This window comes from Sceloporus occidentalis, unplaced genomic scaffold (genome assembly GCF_023333645.1).
Source record: "Sceloporus occidentalis isolate IW3139 unplaced genomic scaffold, rSceOcc1.0.p SCAF_1, whole genome shotgun sequence".
Taxonomy (NCBI): domain Eukaryota; kingdom Metazoa; phylum Chordata; class Lepidosauria; order Squamata; family Phrynosomatidae; genus Sceloporus; species Sceloporus occidentalis.
In genome coordinates this window covers 12,577,641-12,601,740 of record NW_028316981.1, presented here as the reverse complement: position 1 = coordinate 12,601,740, position 24,100 = coordinate 12,577,641, and the positions used below count along the sequence as shown (strand labels likewise).

General features: G+C 42.2%; 1 protein-coding gene across 3 annotated transcripts; it reads left to right on the top strand.

The window, feature by feature from the left end:
• Positions 1-6,932: 6,932 nt before the first annotated feature.
• LOC149320802 (uncharacterized) lies at positions 6,933-24,037 on the top strand. Of its 3 annotated transcripts, XM_089503081.1 has the most exons (7): positions 6,968-7,054; positions 8,164-8,268; positions 12,055-12,779; positions 15,598-15,715; positions 18,346-18,656; positions 20,732-22,221; positions 23,480-24,037. In XM_089503081.1, exons 3-7 carry the CDS (start codon positions 12,081-12,083, stop codon positions 23,865-23,867), a joined length of 3,006 nt encoding a protein of 1,001 aa, XP_089359207.1. In that variant the 5' UTR covers positions 6,968-7,054; positions 8,164-8,268; positions 12,055-12,080; the 3' UTR covers positions 23,868-24,037. The 3 variants fall into 3 exon arrangements, with proteins under 3 accessions (XP_089359203.1, XP_089359207.1, XP_089359212.1); XM_089503077.1 differs by lacking the exon at positions 8,164-8,268 and having other exon boundaries at positions 6,933-7,054; XM_089503086.1 differs by lacking the exon at positions 6,968-7,054 and having other exon boundaries at positions 7,901-8,268.
• Positions 24,038-24,100: the final 63 nt, after the last annotated feature.

The following is a 24,100-nucleotide window of genomic DNA, read 5'->3' as shown; positions in this document are numbered from 1 at the left end:
CATGGGTCCTATATCAAAGATAACTCATCATGTATGCATATGCAAATACAGGTATTCCAAAATGTAAAATACTTCTGGTCCCCACCATTTCAGATAAGAGAGACTCAACCTGTAGTAAAGTAAATTGTGGGGTAGGGTAGGGATGCCATATCCCGGTGGCCGCCGGGAAAATCCCGCTTTTGGGGGGCCCTCCCGGTCACGGCCCGGTTTGGCCCCCACCCATGTATTTGTCCCGGTCTTGGGCTCACTCCTGCGGCCATTGCCACTGCCGCTAATGCGTCTGGCCACGGCGCCAACCTACCTCCTCCTTCTCTTCCTGAAGTGGTGGGCAGCACCAGCCCACCTCCTCCTCTGGCTCCACCTTCCTCCTCCTTCATGGCGGCAGCAGCGCCGCCGGCACCACCGCCGCGCCTCCAGCACCAGGGCTTTCCCGCCCGCGCGCGTGGGGGGCTCTAAAGCAGGAGCTCGTCCCCTGCTTTGGCCAGCCAGCCATTGGCCAACTGGCCAAAGGGGATGGGCTCCTCAGCGCGCGCTGCCCAGGCCTCAGCAGGGGCCAGCGGCAGTGTGCGCACCTGCCCCGCTTCCCTGCACATGCACGCGCACGCGTGAGCCTAAAGAGGAGGAGGCGGAGGGGGGAGCAGAAGGAGGAAAGGTGAGTCAGTGGCCATTAGATCTGCCTTGGGTTTTTTGGGTTTTTTAATTAATTTTTAAAAATATAAAATACTTATTTTATTTTATTTTATTAATTTTATTATTGCTTGTTTTATATTTTATTTCATTAATTTTAATTATTTCTTGTTTTTATTTTATTAATTTTTATTATTGCTTTTTTCATTATTTTTATTATTAAATATATACACCCCTGTCTTGTTTTTATTTATTTTTTCATTATTTTTATTATTAAATATATAAATATGGCCAGAAAGGGAAGTCCATTTCTGCCATCTGTCTAGGAATAATGCCAAAATGTCCTCCATTTTGATCATGCCTTAGAAACATGCATTTAGATTAACATTTTTTAAAAATCATCAAATTTTTTCGTGTGTCCTCCATTTTAATAAAAATGTGTCCTACATTTGAAAAGGTTGTCCTACATTTGTCCCAGTTTGGAGGTCCTGGCTTATGGCAATCCTAGGTAGGGTGCCCAGTTGCACAAAAAGTAAGAACCATCTCCTATTTTCATTTTTAAAGTTGGACACCTCCCTCCAAGACAACTTTTGCTTTATAAGTATGGGTGCAAGACCACACTGAAAGAGGCAAGCTCTCACGTTTGATTTGGGCCTCGATTTTAAAATGACCAGTCTCTGGTCTTCAGTTCTGCATTAATTATTTGGATAAATTGATCTTCAGTTTTTCAGAAATTTGTCTATGAACTGGAACCACATAAATGTGCTTACAATAGTAGAAATGTTGTGGAGGAAAGTGCTATTTTAAAAAATGTAGACCAGTGGAAGTACCTTCCTTTTGATCACAGCTTGAAAGTGGCTATTCTGGTTGGGAGATTTGGGGAGTTATAGTAAAAAAAATCCAAAATCTGCAAAACAGCAATACCTTTATGAGGAGAGCAAAAAGTGTAAAATGCATTATGCAAGCTTTTGGAGCTCCACTGTCTTCATCAAGCAAAATATATTTTTAAAAAATCATAGAGGAGAAGAAAAATGTTTATGTTAGAGCCACAAGCCTATGTTTCATATCACATATTGTTTCTGTTGTAGTTAAACTGGCCTGGAGGAATCTCAATGCAGGCAAAGGTCACTCCTTTCTTAACCATGTGGAGACTGAAGACAAATTGAAACTCTATCAGCAGCATAAAGAGAAGTTATTTTACTTGCCATTAATGGAGTTTTAACATCGTTTGCTTGGTGAAGAAGCGAGTGGAGCTTCAGAAGCATACATGATGTATATTGTGATGTTTAGTTAGGGGGGAGAGGGAGGTACAGGTCAAGTCTCCCTTGTTCAGAATTTGAAAATCCAAAATATTCCAAAAACGAAAACTTTTTTTATGGGTGGCTGAGACAGTGACACTTTTGCTTTCTAATGGTTCAGTGTACACAAACTTTGTTTCATGCACAAAATTATTATGAAGCATAAATGAATTTTGTGTTTAGACTTGGGTCCCATCTCCAAGATATCTCGGATTATGTATACTCAGATCTTAAAAAATAAAAAATCTAAATTCTGAAACACCTCTGCTCCCAAGCATTTGAGGTAAAAGAGACTCAACTTGTATCACTGTTTTGTGGAATTTGGATTTTGAAGTATTTTGCTGCCTGGCCAATTTGGTTACCCTCCAATATATTTCCTGGTCAAAAAAGTGACTTTTCCAAGCTCTGCTTTCAATTTTAGAGTGTTGAAAACCACAGTCTTGGATCTTTCCTCAGGGCCCTTTCCTTTAGCAAATATTCACACATAAAGGGGTGAATTCTTGAAGTGTTATGGAGGAAAAGCTTTGGCTGGAATGTAGAACTGTGTACTGCCTGCATGCAGAGAAAAGAAACTGGATTGGAATTTTGCACCTTTTCTCTGGGCCAATACATCAAGGTGAGGATGAAGGCACTGATACTCATGTTTGGGAAACATATTCCCATTTGAAGGTAGAACCTCGACAACCCTTGAACAAACCAAGTATTCCTTGATAGCCTTTGCCATACTGCTCACTAGAGAATTTCATTTGGTGTTTCTGTGTTCAAGGCCTGATCTAGACGGGCCTTTGCGGCGCCCCGTCACGTGCTAGGGGTTGACCGAGGGCGCACCACCCATACGTGCCTCACTTTTAGCACGTGACGAGGGCATCAAAATGGCGGCGCCCTATATACACGGGCGCCGCCATTTTGACGCGACGGATGCTTAGCGTCCGCACGTCACGCCCCCATAAGGACGTCATGAGTATGCCATTGGTGCACTGTGACATCCTTATAGCGCCACAGAAAGAACCCGCATTTTGCGGGTTCTTTTTGCTGCGTGAGGGAGCCACGCAGTTTGGCCACTGCGGCTCCCTCGCGCAGCAAAACAAGGCGTGGGCAGACCGCCCTTTTTGGGCGGGCTGTATCCCACCTTAATAACACAATAGAAGAAGGATAGAGAATTCTGACCCTGAAATAAGCATTTGGAAGATCTATCCAATGTCTCCACCCAGTTTGATTCTTTCCCCCCATGCTTCAGATCCTTCTGTGTTGTTGAGCACAACAAACATTAACTATTCTATTGCGGCCATGTGGGGAATTTCAGAATCTGCCATATTTTTAATATAGCTATTCTATACATTTATTTCTTTTTGATTCCCCATACCAAAATGCTCTGAGCTTAAAGGGTCGTGTGTGTGGATTAGTAGTAGATTTTAAATTATTTTTTCCCCTCTCATGAAAACTGACATTTTTTCTACCTGTCGCTTTCCATGTATTCTCTGTCTCTGTCCTCTTGGGTGTGCTATTGACCAGTAACTGTAACGAGCATGTCTGGTTTGTTATACATTTGGAATATATTTAATATTGCCGCCTCCTCCTCCTTTGTAAGGCACATTGGTTTATCTCTTGAAGTCTTATGACTCACTCGGTTTGACAGAAAAGTGAATGCAACTTAGGTTTTGTGATGTGCTTATTAAACGACAAGTTGTGGACATTCCATTCCAGTCATTCCTCTGGTGTTGGAGCTACTACACAAACCAAGATTCACTGTAAAAAAAAAGCAAGTAAATAGATATGGATTTTAAAAATCCCCACACATAGAAAATAACTATATAGGTATACCTCAGTTAACAAAGTTCATGTATTTCTGGGCGTTGGTACTTTAACAGAAAATTTGGTACCAAACGAAGAAGTAACAGTGAAATGATAGGTTCCTACAGCACAAAAATAATACATATGGAATCATAGAATTGGAAGAGGCCACAAGGACCATCCAGTTGAACCCCCTTGGTTCCCACTGGGCCCTTGGTATCCACTGGCACTTGGTTCCAGAACCCTCTGTGGATACCAAAATCTGTGGATGCTCAAGTCCCGTTAAATACAATGACGTAATAAGATGGTGTCCCTTATATAAAATAGCAAAAGCAAGCTTTGCTTTCTGGAATTTATGTTTTTGGGGATATTTTCCAGCTGTGGATGGTTGAATCTGTGGATAAACAATCCATAGAGGGCTGACTGTATCTATAATCTAGAAATTTTAGTCAAAAATCAACCTGAAAAAAACTGGGTTGGCTTATCAGTGGGTCAGTGCAAGTACTGTACCTTAACTCTTACCAAAAAAAAAAAAAAAAGGAATCATCTCCTTTTATGAGTAAAATATCAAAAAGTGAGAGCTTAGTCCATTCCGGAAGAACCTAAAAAGAAGCACAGACCCCCTCTACTCTCTCACCCATGATGCTACTTCTAGCCTTTTTGAATGGGGTGGGAGAATAGTGGCGGAGGTGGTTCTTTGACATTTCTCCTCCTGGGATTTTGTAGTTTATTGTGGCAACAGAGCTCTCTGACAGAGAAAGCTAATGTCTCACAAGACTACAAGCCCTGAATTCCATAGCATTGAGCCATGGCAGTTAAAACGATGTCAAACTGGGTTATTTCTGCAGTGCTGATAGTGTTTGCTATCTGCAGTAAATCCAAAAGCATATCTGCCATGGGTATGTGAGTTGGACTATATTGCCATCCAGTGATGGCTGGTGGCTTCTACTTCACTGGGGCGGAGAAACGGGTTTTATTCTAAGTTGTAATGGAGTTCTCCAAAGTGCTGGACTTTACACCAAAAATAGGAATAGCACCTTGGGCAGCTCCTTTAAGGGCAGGAATAAAACATGGATCCACGATCTTAGTGACATGAGAGCCACCTGCCATCTGTGCTGCCAAGAAGTTCTTCTCTGTTCAGTATTGAGAAGTACAGTGGTCCCTCCACATTCTCTAGGGTTAGGTGTGAAGGATCTTTGTGAATGTGGAAGAAAATGCTATTATTATTATTATTTATTAACAATCACCAGATCAGACATCAGATAAACATCAATCATCAGACATACATATACAACCAATAAAATAACATTAGCATCAGATTATAAAAGTAAATGATATTAATTGAGAATCCAGTTACAAAGTTTACTCCTCAAAAATGCGTAATTAAAAATGTAAAATCATTATAAAGTCTTAAGATACCATTTTACGCCAACAGACCATTACTGCAAATTTTAAAAACTTCTTTTTGTCTGAGAGAACACTTCTCTAGGAATCTCCAGGTCCTCCAGTGCAACTCTATAGTCAACATTTGCCAGAGGTTGATCATAGAATCACACTGGAGGACCTGCAAATGCCTAGAGAAGCATTTTCTCTAGGACTTTCTATGTTCTCTAGCACAACTCTATGATCAATGTTTGGCAGAATTGTGCAGAAGGATCTAGAAATTACTAGAGATGACATATTAATCAAAACAGCAAATAATCAAATCTGCAAAAGTCAAAAACACAAATGTGGAGGGCCAACTGTATTGTGGTTCCCCATTGTCCTGCAAGTTTCTCTCATATGCCTCCCTATCACCTTGCGTCTCAATAATCTTTTCTCTGGGTTTTGTTGTCATTCTGTGCCTTTGACTCCACCGTATGACAACCCTCTCCTTGGTTTTTCTTGGCAAGATTTGTTTGGGGTGGTGGTGGTTGCCTTTGTCTTCCTCTGAGGGTGAGAGAGGGTGACTTTTAACCAAGTCACAGACTGGGTTTCCGTCGCAGGGTGAAGAGTCAAACCATGATTTTACGGAGTCTTACCGAAACACTCTGGTTTGTTGTCATGTCGAAGGCTTTCATGACCGGCATCCATAGGGGTTTTTTGTGGGTTTTACAGACTATGTGGCCATGTTCTAGAAGAGTTTATTCCTGACGTTTCGCCGGCATCTGTGGCTGGCATCTTCGGAGAAAGATGCCAGCCGCAAATGCAGGCAAAACATCAGGAATAAACTCTTCTAGAACATGACCACATAGTCTGTAAAACTCACAAAACAACTCTGGTTTGTTCTTCCTCAGTTCTTCCCCACAATCCGCCATTTTTAGATGATAAGATCAGTTTGCCTGCGCAAAGTACCATGGGCCCAAATAATAAAAATATCAGAATATACAATGCCTTTGTGCGATATGATGGTGATGTATGTGTCAGTCAGTCAAGCCTTTATTACAACCCACAACCCATAAGAGTAATAAGATTAATTAGAGATGTCTTTGGTCCCAAACACACTGCAGAAATAATCCAGTTTGAGACCATTTTAACTGCCCCGGCTCAATGCTAGAGAATTATTCTGGGAACTGTAGTTTTGTGAGACATTTAGACCTCTCTGTCAGATAGTTGTATTGCCACAGCAAACTACAGTTCCCAGAATTCCATAGCACGGAGCCATAGCAGTTAAAATGGTGCCAAACTGGATTATTTCTGCAGTGTGTTTTGGACCTAAGTTGTTGTGGGCCTTCCATTGTTTTCTGACTTAATGGAGACCCTATCATGGTTGTTTTTGTTTGTTTTTTGCAAGATTTGTTCAGAGGGGGTTTGCCATTGCCATCCTCTGAGGCTGAGAGAGTGTGACTTCTTGCCCAAGGCCACCCAGTGGGTTTGCATGGCCAAGCAGGGCTCTCCAGAGTCATAGTCCAACAACGATCAAACCACTGGTTTCCAAACTTTGAGCCTCTAAATGTTTTGGACTCCAACTCCCAGAATTCCTGTGCATTGGCCGAAATGGCTAGGGCTTCTGGGAGTTGAAGTCCAAACACCCAACGTTCTGTGGCAGAAGCCCCTCCTTCTCGGGAGAACCGATCTGCGCCTGCGCCAATTTCTTTCCTCCTAGGGGCTGAGGCCACAGAGCTCTTGCGCCTAGAGCGGCCCCTGCGCGTGTGTGTGGGGCTGTGGGACCGGAAGTGGGTGTCCCATCCTTCCTCCTCCGCCTCCTCCTGCTTCCGGTCCGTTGCCGTATTTCTCCCGGGTGCGAAAGTGTCCTTTGTATGTGTCTCCATCGTTGGCGCAATGGAGGCTCCTCCGCGGGACTCTTAGGAAGGAGAGCATGCAGAGAAGGAGCAGCAGCAGAAGCAGCAGCGAAAGGAGTGAGGAGGAGGCACTGGATAGTAGCATTGATATTAATATCATGATCATCATGATCATCATCATAAGGGGAGGAGGGGCAGAGACAGCTATACATCCCGATAGACTCAGACATATTCAGATGTAATGAGGAGGGACTCCAGTTGGAACTACTGACCACTCAGTACATCATTTCCAAAATTGGGTGGCTTTGCATTGAGCTCCATGGAGGGGAAAGGCAAAGGAAATATATGTATTACTATTATTATTATTATTATTACTATTATTATTGGAAGGGGAGGGAAGCGGTGGAGGCTCACATATTATTTAATGTTTATATCTTTAATGACTCTGAAATATATGTAAGTATTCCCGGGGGAGTTAGGTTTGTCTGCCCAGGCAGCAGGTGGTTATTTGCAAATGCAATGTCATCAAATTTTGGAAACCCATTTATTATTAAGGGAAGGGGAAGGAAATGTTGGAGGTGCACAGATGTTTGATTTTTATATCTTTAAATGTCTTTAAGTACAACTGGGGTGTTAAGTTGGTCTTGCCACTCAGTAATTTATTTCCAAAATTGGGGTCCAAATAATCCCGTTTGAGACTGCTTTGACTGCCCTGGCTCAGTGTGAGGGAAACCTGGGAACTCTAGTTTATTGTGGCACCAGAGCTCTCTGACAGAGAAGGCTGGATGTCTCACAAAACTACAATTCCCAGAATCCCCTAGCATTGAGCCAGGGCAGTTAAAGCGGTCTCAAACTGAATGATTTCTGCAGTGCGTTTTGGACCTGAGTTGCTTTCTATTGAGCTCGATGAAGGGAGAATGAGATACAAATACAAATAATCAAATTTTGGAAATACTGTATATATTCAAGTCTAGAAATTTAGGTTTAAAATTAACCACAAAAACCTGACTCAACTGTACTTTAAATCATATATACATTTAAAACCATCCCCTGACGAAAGACAAGAGTTTGATCTGCCCTGGAAGCACTGACCCCTTCTACTCTCTCATCCATCCAGCCTTTAGTAGTATGAGCACAAACACTTTTATGCCTGCTGGGATTGTGTAAGTTTGTTGGTATTATTTTCCTTTGCTTTGTCATTTACATCCTTTATTACCTGCCCCTAGGTTTTACCTCCGACTTATCCACAGGTCATATCAAAATCCATCATTCTGGGCCCAAAATCTTCCCTCAACTTATACATGAGGTCGATTTATAGTCGGGTATATACGGTATGTTTCTTCTTCTTAATATTATTATTAGAAGGAGAAGGAAGTTGTAAAGGGGCATAGATATTTGATTTTTATATCTTTAATATGTTTAAATGTATTTAAGTATAACTGGGGCAGGTGTTAAATTTTTCTAACCAGCCAGTCATTTATTTCCAAGATTTGACTGCTTTGCATTGAGTTTGACTGAAGGGAACGAGACCCAAAGGCAAAGTAATAAAATTTTGGAAATACATTTCTTCTTAATATTATTATTATTAGAAGGGGAAAGAAGTGGTGGAGGATCATAAATATATATTTAATGTTTATATCTTTAATGCATTTAAATGGGAAGGGGGTTTAATGAGTGGCTTAGAGAGGGGTCTCAACTCCTCTTGTAGCCAAAAGCCAGAGTTTCATCTTTGCACAATTCTCTGGCTTTTACTTCTTGAGGAGACCTGGGTAGGTTTCTCCCTGTTAAGGAGGTACCTAGCTATGTGCTTATTATACCTACCTGAGAAACAGGAATAAAAGTATATATTAAACATCTTTCTGAGTGGATGTGCCTGGTTTATTCACTCAGTTTATTTATTTATTACTCAAACCCAGACAAAATAAACCCGGGCCCCTTAGGATGTGTTAATAAGGTTGCTCAGTTTGTCTAACCAGTCGATAATTTACTTCCAAAATTTTCATTGAATTCAATGGAGGGAGAACGAAGTGGAAATGCAAAGTAATCAAATTTGGGGAAATAAATGTCCAAAGACATTGTACAGTAAAATAAATAAATAAATAATAACCACTGAATAATTTATTTCCTAAATTTGATTGCTTTGCAGTGAGCTCACTGGAGGGAGAACCAGGCACAAGTGCAAAGTACTGTATATACTCATGTATAAGTCTAGAAATGTTAGTTTAAAAATGGCCCCAAAAACTTATCCATTTGACTTACCCACAGGTCAATGTAAGTACTGTGATTTAGGATTTATATTAAAAAGGGGGATCATCCCCTGGTGAAAAGCAAGAATGTAATCAGTCCTGGACCCACCATCTCATCCATCCAGCCTTTAGCATGAGCACAAATGGTTATATCTGCTGGAATTGTTTTGGATTGCTTTTCTTTGCTTCATACTTTATATTCTTTGTTACTTGCCCCTAAGTTTTACCCCCGACTTATCCATGGGTCATATCAAAATCCATAATTCTGGCCCCCAAAATCTCCCCTTGACTTATACATGAGGTTAACCTATCGTCAAGTACATACGGTAATCAAATTTTGGAAATATATTTCCAAAGTCGTCGTCCAGTCAAAAAAATTACCCATTCAATCATTTCTTTCCAAAACTTGAGCACTTTGCAATGTGCCGATGGAAAGAGAACAAGGAACAAATGCAGAGTGATCAGATTTTGGGAAATACATTTCCAAAGGCATCACACAGTAAAAAGAAAAAGCCAGTCAATAATTTCTTTCCAAAACATGCATCTGAGGAAGTAGGCTCAAGTCTATGAAAGGTCATGCTAGCAGCGTCTGCCTTTCATGCTGGTTTTCCAAAATGTGGCTACTTTACATCTCTTCTTCTTTCCTCCATCAAGCTCAAGGTAGTGCACTGCCAAAAATAACTAGTGAATTATTTATTTCCAAAATGTAACTACTTATTTGCACCTTGTTTTCCCTCCATTGCACTCAAGGGCAGCATACTGTAAAAAATAAACAGCCAATAATTGCTTTACAAAATGTAACTACACTGGGCTCTTGGTGTCTGCTGGGGTTTGGTTCCAGGACCCCTTGTGGATAACTAAATCGTTGATGCTCTAGTCAGCCAATAATTTCTTTCCAAAATGTGACTACTTTGCATTTGCATCTTGTTGTCCCTCCATCAGGCTTAATTGTCAAAAATAACCTAGCCAATGATTTCTTTCCCAAATTTCATTACTTTACATTTGCACCTTATTTTCCTCCATTGTGCTCAAGACAGCGTACATGGCTGTCCTCTCCCCCACTTTAAGCTACCCAGTATTGTGTGAAATTGATCGGTCTGAGAGAGACAGAGCGTGACTGGCCAAAGGTCACCCAGTGAGCTGGGCATGTTTAGCTTGGAGAAAACTTGAGAGGTGATATTCTAGCCATGTTTAAATACCTGAAGGGATGTCATGCAGAAAATGAGCTTGTTTGCTGCTGCTGCTGCTCCAGAGCCAGGGCAAGAACCAATGGATTAAATATTATTTATTTATTTATTTATTTATTTCATATGCTGGTCCTTCTCCTGAAATGGAACTCAAGGTGGCTCACTGAAGGAAATCAATAAAAAAAACTCCCATGCAGTTTTAAAAACAATTAAAATTACAAGGGATTCCACCTAGATACAGTTGGCCCTCCTTATCCATGTATTTTTTTATTCAAGCATCCACGGCTTGAAAATATTCCAAAAAAGTATAAATTCCAAAAAGCAAACCTTGGACGTTACCATTTGATAATAAAGAACACCATTTTGCTATGCCATTATATTTAATGGGACTTGAGCATCCACGGATTTTGTTATCTGTAGTTGATCTTGGAACCAAACCCCAGCAGATAACAAAGTCCTACTGTATTAGGAACAGTGTTGAACTGCTCTTCTCTAGAAGTCTTTAAGGAGCCCTGGTGGCGCAGTGGTTAAATGCCTGTACTGCAGCCATTCACTCGAAACCACAAGGTTGCGAGTTCAAGACCAGCAAAAGGGCCCAAGCTCGACTCAGGCTTGCATCCTTCCGAGGTCACTAAAATGAGTACCCAGACTGTTGGGGGCAAATTAGCTTACTTGCTAATTAGCTTATTTGCTGTTTACCGCTATGATCTTTGGAATAGCGGTATATAAATAAAACAAATTAAAATTATTTAAGCAGAAGTTGGATGGCCAGTTCATGGGAATACATTGACTGTGGAAGGTGGTTGGACCAGTTGGTTCTTTCGGTTCCTTCTAACTCTGTCATTCTCTTACACTGGGCCCTTGGTGTCCACTGGAGTTTGGTTCCAAGGAAAGGCTGTTGGGGAAGGTGTAGATATAAAAGGGAGGAGTGAGTGACTGGGAAGTCAAAGTTAAGTTGAGTTGGGTTCAGTTGAGTTGAATTCAGCTCAAGAAAGTTCTGCTCAAGAGAGTTCAGGACAAAGCAGTTGAGGGGGAGTTTAAGAGAGGCGAAGAGAGTTGAAAGGAGTTGAAGGGACTTGAGTTGAGAGAAGGATACTGAATGGGAGAGACAGTATATTGGAGAATGTAAAGAGGAAACTGTGAAATGTCTGCAACTGTAATATTTTTGTAAGGAACTATTCTACCTAAGTTAGATTCTTGCTAAATGTTATTCAGTCAAGTCAGTGTTTATTTGTTACAACAGAAGCCTCTGCCTGTGAATTTCTAAACCATATAGGCACATAAAAACACCCTATCTAATATATTGAATTAATAGGAGGAAGACACTTAGGACCCTAGCCCTTATACATTTAGAGAGAGTGTATAAAGGGTGGATGCTGGGTAGTGTCATTGACAAGGGGCCTTCTAATACATAAGAGGTAAAACATAACCTTAAGGCATAGAGAGGAGGTCTCGCATCACGGGGATATATAAAGGAATACCAAGCAATACAGTGTAATCAAAGCTAATTTTAAAGGTTCCTATTAAAGCAAAAGATTCTAAGGTAATCCAGTCCTTTTGTTATTTAGGGTTTTAAAAAAGTCAGAACAACTGGGCAAACTGCAGGGTTTTGTAGGTATCACATTACAATTGTCAATACTCAGGTTTTTTCCAGCTGACTTTTTCCACTGAATTGGTTTTCCAGCTCCAGTAATACAGTCGACAACAAATATGGCAGAATGTGGCTTCCTACGATCGGGGCCAAGAATGAACCAAAGAAAAAGAGACTCTCATGTGTTCCTGTCTGGAGCAGCTCTGTCACAGAACAAGCAGGAGCTGGACGAGGGATTCCAGCCACGGCAGGAATCTTGGCAGCAGGAAAAGGACCCAAACACAGTGCTGTCTCCTTACTCTGTGTGGCGCCCATCGCGGTTGTTTGAACCTGTCTCCAACGAGGACATGAAAGAATTTAAGACTTCTTATCAGTCGTTGAAAGATGCCAGCCAGTTGCCTAGAGGAGGAGGTGCAATAGCAATACAGACTTTGCCGGACCTTGGCGGGAAAATCCGAGAGGCCTGTGAAAGTTGGGAAGGTTCCGAAAGGTTGAAAGAGCAAATTCCAGAGGAGGCCGACCCAGACCGCTTGGAGATAAAGCGCCAGCACTTCCGGCACTTCTGTTACCAGGAGATCGAAGGGCCCCGGGCAGTCCTGAGTAAGTTGCAGGAACTTTGCCACCAGTGGCTGGTGCCGGAGAGACACACCAAGGAGCAGATTGTGGACTTAGTGGTCCTGGAGCAGTTCTTGACCATCCTGCCCCTGGAGATGCAGATCTGGGTATGCAAAAGTGGGCCTGCCACCTGTGCCCAGGCCTTGGCTTTGGCTGAAAGCTTTCTCTTGAGGCTGCAAGAGGCTGAGAACCAGGAACCAAAGGTAGGGATGTTGCTGAATGGCAGGCTTGGGGAAAAACAATGTTTTGAATTAAAACTTTTCTTTCTTTCTTTGTTTAAACCAGGTTTTTTATATTAATGTTTTAATGAAAAAATAATAAATCCTGCTTCTTATATAAGTACTGTGAAACATTATTTTATGCATTATGAAACTTGATCAACTATGCTTTAATTTTTTCTAACATTAACAACCCAAAGTTGTTATGCAGCAATATGTTTTACATCTTTCCAGTTTTTTACTGTTTCCTATTCCTATTAAGTCTGTCTAAGTTGATTTATTTGGAGTTATGTTGACTGAAGGATTTATTTCTGAAAGGCATTTCTTTCACTGTAAAATAAACTGATTAAAACAAAGCAACTGACACCAGATGCTGGTCTAACACTGAGCAACTACTAATAAACTGTTAAAGTGAAAATGTTTTAAATTCAAACAGTCATTGATTTTCCAGTAAGAGGGTTGGAAAGTAGTAATAATAATCAGACTTAAATACACAGACACAATAAGAAAAGCAGGAGTGTTTTTTTAAAAAGCCATTTGGTTTAAGCTAACCTGGTTTGAACCAGCCAGCCCTGCTGAACGGGCAGCTGGGAGAGGGTCAACAAATGGAAAATGGCTCTGTGTAATGATCATTGGATTGGGGACTGTGGGAAAGGCCTTGACTACAATGTATTACCCATTGTTTATGAGGGCCCTGCTGGATCTGACCAAAGGCCTGAAACAGAAACAGGACACCCAGTTGCTTGAGTGAAGGATATGGAAGTCAACCGTGTAGATTGTTAACCTATGGAAAACCCACACATAAGTATAACAGAACCCTCTGGTTCAGGTTCCCCAGCAACTGATATACAAGTCTTTGCTGTTAGACATAATATCACATATGGAGGTAGAATTGGTATTCCTCATTACAGTCAGCCCTCCTTCCAAAATGTGACTACTTTGCATTTGTACCTTGTTTTCCTCCATTGCGCTCAAGGCAGCATACAGTAAAAAATAAGCAGTCAGTAATCTCTTTCCAAAATGTGTCTACAGTGGGCCCTTGGTATCTGCTGGAGTTAACAAAATCTATGGATGCTCAAGTCCTGTTAAATATGATGGCATAGTAAAATGGTGTCCCTTATATAAAATGGCAAAATGAAGGTTTGCTTTTTGGAATTAATATATTTTAAAATTATTTTTGTACCGTGGATGCTTGAATTCCTGTATACAAAATCCATGGATATGTAAGGTTGACTATATCATCCAAGGTCACCCAGTAGATTTTCATGGCTGAGCATGGAAGCGAACCCTAGTCTCCATGGTTGTAGTCCAGCACTCAGACTACTACACCATGCTGACTCTTCTTCAGTTAATAAAGGGTGCAAATAACACATTTTTCAATTTTCTTGAATACTTCCTTTTGGCTTTGCAACAATTCTCAGGGGGAGCCCCATGACTTTGACATTTCTTGAAATTTTACATCGCTAGGCATCTTGGAGAGCCAGTACGATATAATGATTTAAGTTGTCATAGAATCCTAGAATGGGAAGAGACCCCAAGGGCTATCCTGTCCAACTTCCTGCCATATAGGAATACACAGTCAAAGTACCCAAGACAGATGGCCATCCAGCCTCTGCTTAAAAACTTCCAAAGAAGGAGAGTCCCCCACATCGAGGGAGCATCCTCCACTGTTGAACAGCTCTTACTGTCAGAAAGTTCTTCCTAATGTTGAGGTGGAATCCCTTTTCCTGCAGTTTGCATTCATTGTTCCGTGTTTTAGTCTCTGGAGCAGCAGAAAACAAGCTAGCTCCCTCCTCAATATGACATCCCTTCAAATATTTAAACAGGGCTAACATATCACCTCTTAACCTTCTCTTCTCCAGGCTACACATCCCCAGCTCCCTAAGGCATTCCTCATAGGGCATGGTTTCCAGACCCTTCACCATTTTAGTTGCCCTCCTTTGGACACGTTCAAATCACCGTTGCTCCAGTTGAAAATAAGAAAGAAAAATAATTCTCACAAACTGTGTCTTTGGTCAGACTCAGTAGAGAGGGTTTGCTGGAGTTTCATAGCATTTTTAACAAATTAATTGTGACAGAGAATGACTGGACACTTCATTGAATCATAGCCCAAGTTAATCAGATGTATGGTACATTGGAGAGGCATTGTGGTGTAGTGGTTTGAGTATTGGGCTAGGACCTGAGAGACTGGGGTTCGAATCCCTCCTCAGGCCTGGAAACCTTCTGTGTAACCTCCACTCAAGTCAGATTTTCTCAGTCTTACATTGACACTCCTCTGAATGAATCTTCCCAAAGCTCCCCAACCACCTTATGATAGGATTGCCTTAAGTCAGGGGTGACTTTAAGACACATAATAACACAACAAGGGTTCTTGCATTTCCCCCCAACTTGGTGCCATCCTGGAGTGTTGGATTACCACTCATGGCATTTCTAGCCATGCTTTCTTCCATCATGGTAGAATTTAAAGATATAGCCATGTTAGTCTGTAGAATCAGTATGTAGAGAGATCTTGTAGCATCTTTGAGACTAACTGAAAGAAAGAAAGGAGTTGGCAGCATGAGCTCATGCTGCCAACTTCTTTCTACCAATTAGTCTCAAAGGTGCTACAAAATCTCTCTACATACTTTCTTCCAATCATATAATTCAGAGAAGGGCATGCAAGGGCTTCTCAGACAGTCTTCCACCAGCCCAAAACCTGGCTTGGCTTGACTTAGCTTCAGTAGGGTTGCCACATCCCATGCCTACAAGGTATAAGCCCTGGGCTTTTTGGTCTCTTTAATCACAATGCCTCCTTGTATTTCAGGGATCTGGACTAGTGGAGGAAGCATTTATTACTTCCCCAACACTGAAGCAGGATCTGTCAGACACAATGGAAATCTGCATCTCTGAGGCAGAAGAGGAGCAGGAGGCCATCTTGATGGGTAGGCCTGAAGTTCTGAATTCAAATGTGAGCGTCATCCTTTGGAAAAGCAGGTTCAGAATGGACAGTGGGAAGTTCTGTTTCACACAGTACTGGCTGAATGTTGTGGGCAGGAGGGCAATGGCCTAGACAGACCTTTGGCCCAATCCTCCTGAACTATGCGGCCCTCCTTGTCTAAGGATATAAAGAGAAAGAGTTGGGCAGAGCACCACCAAAAGGGAGTTCTACAGCATCACCACCCACAAGAAGACCCTGTCTCTCCTGTCTGGTCTTGCATATTGGGCCTGACCTAGCAAGGCTGTTCTTGGGGGAGGAGGTAACTTAAATGGCAAAAGAAACATAATGGCTGCTTCCCCTTGGAAATCAGCCAGTCAGCAAAAGGACTCTTTCATTGTACCCACTCCCTTTGGTGCAGTGTATCTTGCGCTCACCACTTGTTCAATCTAGGGTGGGCAGAATTGCTATATCTGCCTTGATTTTTCTTTATTAGAAGAACCCAGAGGTCTACCAGCTTCTAAATGGTGGCTCTGCTATGTGTACATGTCAGGAGTAGCCCTACAACTAGCCTGAGTAGGGCGGCTGCTTCAGGCCAAGGATTTGTTTTGTATTTTTAAGCATATATACTGTACTGTATTTATTACATTTTAAAGCATAACATCAAACAAAAGTAACAATATTCTCTTCCTTTATTATCCCTCCCCTCATCCACAGAGATATAGAAAAAGAAGAATAGTATAAAATTAGCTTCTGTTCAGATCTCCCACTCTCATATTTGAAGTCTTATGAAAGAGTCAACATTGTCAGGGTGGTGGGCTTTGTTGCTGTTGTTACAGTGTTTTTATTGCCAAAGATGGGCAATTTTTTGAATTTGTTGTTGTTGTTCATTTCCATTCTGCTTCCACCCTCTCCAATTTGGATTCAAAGCAGCTTACAACAATTACAAGACATTGTTAAAAATCCACAAAATAGAAATCACAATTAAACCACAATTAAGCAATCAGAAAAATAAAAACCAGGTTAAAACATGTATTATTAACACACATACCCCAGCACAGCAATTAGCAACATCCAGTGCATTGTGTAAGATGAGCCTTATATCATCACTCATCAAATGCTTGTCGGAATAGAAAAGTCTTTGCTTGTCTGCCATAAGAAAGTAGGGAGGATGCCAGTTTCACTTCTCTGGGTTTATGTCAGTTTGTATTTTATTTTCTTTGTTGTTTCCTTCCTTAGGCACAATTGTGTGGGGAAATGGGATATAAATCTCAATATTTAAATAGGTATGGAATATGTCTTATCATTAACTTTTTTTTTCTTAAAAGCTCTAGCACATCACTGAGGGTAAGGAGAGAGTTCATTTTAGAAGGATGAGAGCAGAAAGACTCATAAAGTTTTGAGGTTGATCTAAATGACCTTTCCAGAGCCATGATATCCTTGCAACTCTAGAGCAAGAGTGGGGATGTCAACTGGCCTATGAGCCATGTGTGACCTCCACATTTTTGTACAGTCCCCTTTGGGGTCCCCATTAGCTCCCCCCCCCCTTTTCATTTTTTACAATCCCCATATCTGCAAAATTCAATAACAAGGAAAGACATGTCACTCTTGGAAGCCTTAATATGTGGCCAAGGCCTCCTTTTGCTCCTAGTCTGTCCCAAACTAGTTTTACAATACTGATGTTAATTTCCAATTTCATTTTGGGAGAGCTATTGCAGCCCACTGTGGATTAAACAGTTTAAAACTGGCTCCTGGATCCCCTCCTCACATTTATCCATCCCTTTTCTAAGATGTCTGTGTGTCCTGCTTTATAGCAGTTTTACTCAGAGTGGCTGTGTCTGGATTGGTGCCAGTCCTTGACCTGGTAAGTTTCCAGGAAATAAACAATTGAAACCAATGGGCCCATTTGGTTCGCCACATTGTTAAAAATCCACAAGTACAAAAGTTAAAACCTAGTTAAGCAATACTCATCCCTGGCATATTGGCGGGGGTGGGGGTGGAAGGGGGAAAGTACCGATCCTCCACATCAGATAGTTTGAGTAGCTCTGCTTTAGATGATATGTCTTGCACTGCAACATGTAGGAGTGCCTTTTACCTATTTTTTTTCTGGTGTGCCAACTTTAGTGCCTGGAGAGTCTTAATCTTCTCACAGAGATCTATGCATGACACGAGCATCCTCAGCATTGCTGTCTTTAATGCTGGTCTGGACGCAGCTGCTGGTGTGAATGAATCATAGAGTTGGAAAGAGACCTCAAGGGCCATCCAGTCCAAGTCCTTGTTGTGCAGGAATAAACAATCAAAATACTCGTGATAGATGGCCCTGTTTAAAAACCTCCAAAGAAGTAGATTCCACCACTCTCTGATGGAGCATGTTCCATTGTCAACAGCTCTTACTGTGAGGAAGTTCTTCCTAATGTTGAGGTGGAATCTCTTTTTCTTTAAAAGTGGTTCTGTTGCTATAGGGCCGGCCCTACCATTTGTGCAGATTCATTTTAGAAGTTGTCCACACTTGGCTCTTCCCATCAGATGGTTTCTGGAGTGCAGATAACTGAGGAAATCTTTGTTCATCTTAGGTGATGATTTGAAATGTTTAAATGTTTTCTGATTTTGAAAACAGACTCTTCTTTCTTGTCATAGGTGGTGCTGCTGTGGCTCAGGTAGGCGCCTGTCAGTTGGAGACGAAGCTCCCAGCAGCAGTACACAGAACAGATGCATCGCCAGTTGTTGTGGAGGTGCAGTTGCAGGATGACTCTGTGCGTGAAATGGAGCAGAAGTCCCCAGCTCCAGCCACACGGCGGAAAGTACCTTGGTCTGGCTTTGAGAAAGCCTTTACATATGTCCGCCAGAGGGGGAAAAACCTGGTTGTGCAATGCAATTACTGCCTGCCAGCTTATAAGACTGTGAGTGCAGCCATTACCTCCTCATCAAATCTGAAGAAACATTTGGAGGTAAGTGGTGCTCGTGCAGGTCTACAGAAAATGCCAAGGGACATCAAGAGCAACCAAGATTGTTCTGAATTTTACACAACATGGTACAAGTGTATTAGTTGTGTCAATGAATATGTATGTATGTGTATGCATGTGTCCAAGACTCAAGGTAGCTTGCTTGTGCATATGTGTCAGAGTCTGAATCTGGATCCTGGGAAGAAGGCATGACAATATGTGCCTTCAAGTTCCCTGCTATGTCAACCCCTTATTCATTGGTTTTTCATAGGGAGGTAAGTCTCAGAGATGGCTATTTCCTTCCTCTGAAATATGGCCTATAGCACCTGATATTCTTTGGTGGTCTACCATCCAATTACTAAACTAGGGATGATTGTGTTTAAGTTTTATGATAAGTTGGGTTTTGTGTCTTTAAGGCAGTGGATCCCAACTGCACCCCTAAGAAATGTTTGGTTGTTATTTGCACACCCTACAAAATTAATATAACATTTGAAGATGAAGAAGTCTAATTTCTCATTTTTAAACTGCAAATTGAACCACATGCAAGACTGGAGGTGAACAAATTGAACTTTAAAAAAATAAGCTTTTACCTCAGTGTATAAAATGCCAATCTAAGGCCCGTTACAAACGGGCACCCTAGGACGGACTCAGTCCGTGCTAGGGTTAGAAAGGGGCGTCTCTTCCAGACGCCCCAACCCTAGCATGGACTGAGTCTGTAACAAATGGCGGTGGCCGTTCCACACGGCCGCTGCCATTTTGACGTAACGGACGCTCTGCATCCGCACGTCGCGCAGCAGAAGTGACACTGCGAGTGCACGACTAGCGCCTCGCGGCGTCTCTTCCGGGCTGCAAGAAGGAGCGCGATTTTCATGTTCCTTCTTTGCTGCGTCTGGGAACCACGCCGTTTGGCTGCTGCGGTTCCCGGATGCAGTAACCGACGGCGGCAGCAGACTGCCGCAATCCAGCGGTCTGTAACGCGCCTAAATTGAGCAATTAGATTCTAATTTATTCAGAAAAAAATGGTAAACTATTGTAAATTCTACAATTCTTAAGACATAGTGTGAGCTGGTTGAGTGATGAGACTTTAGGGCATGTAGGCTCTCCTCCTTCGTCATATGTTGCTTTTTCGAGAGAGATTCTGTCACAGTTGTCGACTTTATGGTGATTGGGAGATTTTAACTGTCTTATTGTGGAGCATAAGCATTGTACTCCTCATTGTACTGGATGCCAAATGTATTGTTTGTGGTTTCATTTAACTGTAAAATCATTAAGAATCTTTATTTTTTAAAGCGCCGGGGGAAAGGACCATAAGATTATTCTACGTATAATGTAGCAAAAATGCATAATATAGCAAAATCAATCAATCAGTCAGGGTTCAATTTTAATTGAAACAGATTGGTATCTGTTTTTATTGACATTATTGCTATTGGGACACACTTATTTGTAGAAGCTGTAGGTGGCTAACAATCTACATAAAATCACACAATCAAAAGAACAAATTACTGATATCTGAAAGAATAAATTACAAATGTCTATAATGCAAACCAAAGACTTGCTTATTTACCCAATCAGCCAGTACTAGGTTGGCAACTGTCAACCAGAGGACTTTTTCTTCAGCTGCTCCTAGACTGTGGGACGACCTGCTGGAAGAGATTTGATAGATGAATACGCTGTCCAAATTTAAATCAGTATTGAAGACCAGTCTCTTTCAGCAGGCTTATCCAGATGAATTTTAAATTATGAATTTTAAATGTGGATTGTTTTAGAATGTGTGTGTTTTATTTGACGTTTTAAATGGCTCCATGTTTATATATCAAAGAAATAATAAGAAATGATGGTGATGGTGATGATGTTTTCCTATCTGAAAGACAAGGGTGGAGGATTTATAACAGAAGAAAGCTCCAGAATTGAAAAAGCTCTGCCTTGTGGTAAGGCCTTGCTCCTCTGGGACACCACAAATAGAGCTGGTGCTGAGAAATTTGTTCCTTGAAGTAGTGTCTGTGTTTTGAGCCGTAAAATGACTTTTCCATCCCCCCCTCCCCCAGGATTAATGGTTGTTTTTTCCCCTTCCTCCTCCTTAGAGGGCGCATCCTGAGAAGCTTAAAATAATTGAAAGCACAAAAAGGGCAAGGAGACGGGGCTATTCTGTAGAACTGAGACATGATGATGATCCCCCTGCTCTCAAAATGCCGAAACAGCATGAGCAGCAGACAGCCCCAGACAGATGGGGATACAGCAAGGAGACAGTCACTCAGAGGATACTTGACAAGAAAATAATGGATTTCATCGTGGAAGAGACGCTGCCCCTTCAGACTGTGGACAGAGCATCATTCATTGGGCTGGTCCGCCTTGGCCTTCCAAAAGGCCTCACCATCATGTGCGCCAACACCCTAAGGGACAGAATTGAGAAGAGGGCGGCTGGCATGAGGGAAACCCTTGCAAGCCGGATGGGCGTTGTGTCTCATGTGGCAACCACTGCCGACTGCTGGACTGACGGCAAGAGGAACTTCTTAGGGGTCACAGCCCACTGGATCAGCCCAACTACTCTGAAGCGGGAGTTTGGGGCCTTGTCATACAAGCGTCTAAAAGGGCACCTTACATACAGCGTCCTTGCAAAAGCTCTTCATGATGTACATATGCAGTACCGGATTCACAACAAAGTTGTATGCACAACCACAGACAATGGCTCCAACTTTGTGAAAGCATTCCGGGTATTCAGGGCCAAAGAACTAGAGGATGCTACAGAAACCAGTGCAGAAGAGGAGGAAGAGGAAGCGGAGATGGAGGAGGAAGAGGAGGAGGATGACAACCAGGAAGACTCTGAGGTAAAATTCTTGCCAGTCTCTGAGTTGTTGGACACGGGTAACAAGGCAGAGGAAGAAATAGCAGGCTCCAAAGACTTTAGTTTGCCACCACACCAGAGATGCATCAGCCACACTCTCAACCTAGTGGCAACACAAGACATACAAACCATGGTTTCAGACTCCTCTAAAAATAGCCTTCTTGGTCCTTTCAGGAGACACTTTTCTTCCTTGATGGAGAAGTGCAGCAAACTGTGGTCCAAGCAGAAGCAATCAAAGCAGTTGGTGGAGTACATCCGGGAGCAGTGTGGCGTCTGTCTCAAGGTACCAAACAAGACCCGGTGGAATTCCACCTTTGATGCACTTAAGCAACTAAATGAACTCCTCTCTACTGTGCCACTAAAAGTGGATGCCATAATGGACCAGTGCTCCTTGGCTAGGTTCACACCTGCAGAGAGTCTGATTGTGCAGGAGTACACTGAGATCATGTGGCCCTTAGCCCAGTCTCTTGACATCCTGCAACGAGAGAATGGCATGTTCATGGGGTACCTGTTGCCAACTCTGTACAATTTGGACCGCAAGTTACAGGGGCTGGAAAACAAGCCTGTCAGGTACACGTACTGTCTTCCCCTGTTGAAGGGTGTCCGCGAAGCGCTAAGGAAACGATTTGCAGGTATTTGGGAGGACAAGAAGCTTCTCCTGGCAGCCTGCTTACACCCTCGTTTCAAAGTGGACTGGTTGGAATCAGCTCAGACTGCCCAGATCAACAGGTAAGAAAGTAAGGGGAGTCCTTCAGGTGGTTCAGACCAAGGTGTGGAGGTGCATTATATTCATCATTCTGAGGGTCCCCCCCCCCCCCGTGGTGGCCCATCAAGATGACCTTGGCATTTATTTGTTTATTGAATTTATATCCTGCTTGTCTCCCAAAATGGGATCTTGCAGCAGTTCATGAGATCCACAGTCTCCCGTGTTACTTGTCCCAGCATCTGGAAATCCAGAACATTTAATATCTTTGAACTGTAGGCTCCAGTGCCCTCCAGACGACCAAACAGTTGATGGACTAGGCCTCCAAGAATGCATTTGACCCTTTCCCCAAAACTCAGTTGCTTGGCATCTAACACTAGAAGATAGGGATACATTCTTCCAAGAGGTAACATTCTTGTTGTTCTTTTTATGTGCCTTCAAGCTGACTCTGATTTATGGTCAGTTTTAATATAGTGCAACCATAACACATGACTGGCTTGGATAAGACCACTTGGCCCCAAAGGCTTTAATAAAAAAAAGCCAGGTTTTGACATGTACTGGTTTGCATTTTGGACTATGACACTTGAGACCAGAGTTTGAATTTCAGCTCAGCCACATAAACCCACTGGATGACCTTGGGCAAGTTGCATGTTCTCAGCCTTGGGGAGGCAAACGCAAACCCCCTCTGAAGAAACTTGCCAAGAAAAACCCATGATAATAGGTTTACTTTAAGGTTGTCATAAGTCAGAAATGACTTGAAGGCACACAACAACAACACCAAAAGTATCCCAATGTTGGTTCCAGTTGGGACTGCAGGAGGTGGGAATTCCACAACCGTGATGGCACTGCCAAGAAGGCACTTTTTATTTATCAAAGAATAGAAAATATATAGTCGGCCCTCCATATCCACGGATTCTTTATCCACTGATTCAACCATCCACAGAAAATATTTTTTAAATATGTGAAAATATTTTTAATATATATATACATTCCAAAAAGCAACCCTTGTTTTTGCCATTTTATATAAGGGGCACCATTTTACTATGCCACTGTATTTAATGGGACTTGAGCATCCATGGATTTTTCTCCCACAATGGGATCCAAATAAAATAATATGAAATAAAAAATAAAATAGGTCACCCAGTGGGTTTCAGTGGCTGAACAGGATTTGAGCCTTACCTCCCAAAGTCATAGTCCAGCGCTCAATGCGCCACTATGATGGTTCAACCAGCTCAGTGTAAAAGTACTAACTTCAGTTTCCATCTCCCTTCTCCTCTCTATTAGGTACATGATGGAAGCTTTGGTGAAGGCCGAAATAAGGGGCACAGTTAGTGAGGAAAATGACAGGTCTTCCGAGAAAGACCAGGACAGTGACAGTCTGGAAGACGACTTCTTCAACATCCGGCCCCGGGGCAAAAAGTCAGCGGTGGACAGCGCCGATGAGGAAGTCTGGGATTACCTGAAGTGCCCCAGCCGGGAAGTGTCCTCCCTCCATGCCTTTCCACGGGTCATGCAGAGCTTCCTCCAGTACAACACCGGCATGCCTTCCAGCGCCGCAGCGGAACGCCTCTTTTGTGCAGAGTGCAGTGGCGCGACAGTGAAACGACATTCCTTGTCGGACGAGGTCTTTGAGCAGCTGGTTCTTTTGAGACAGAACAAGGCGCTCTTTTAAAAACAGCATTTGAAGGGTAGTTTTTAAAGTGTATAAAATATTTCCGCACATTTTTTTCCTTGGGGTATTTGTCGCTAGAGAGAAGACAGAGCTAGGCATGTTGTTGTGCCGCTCTGCTATTATGGTATTCTCTTATACTATTATTAATCCTATGGATAAAATTACTTTTTATTCTATCCTGTGGTTGTGTGTGTGTTTCTTTTTAATGCCATAGGTTACAGAGATATGTTTTT

Bases quoted from the DNA above. Each gene is read 5' to 3' on its own strand.
- LOC149320802 (XM_089503077.1), top strand. From the start codon at position 7,015: ATGCAGAGAAGGAGCAGCAGCAGAAGCAGCAGCGAAAGGA. The intron at 12,780-15,597 runs GTAGGGATGTTG...CTTGTATTTCAG, and splicing joins CTGAGAACCAGGAACCAAAG to GGATCTGGACTAGTGGAGGA. The intron at 22,222-23,479 runs GTAAGAAAGTAA...CCTCTCTATTAG, and splicing joins CAGACTGCCCAGATCAACAG to GTACATGATGGAAGCTTTGG.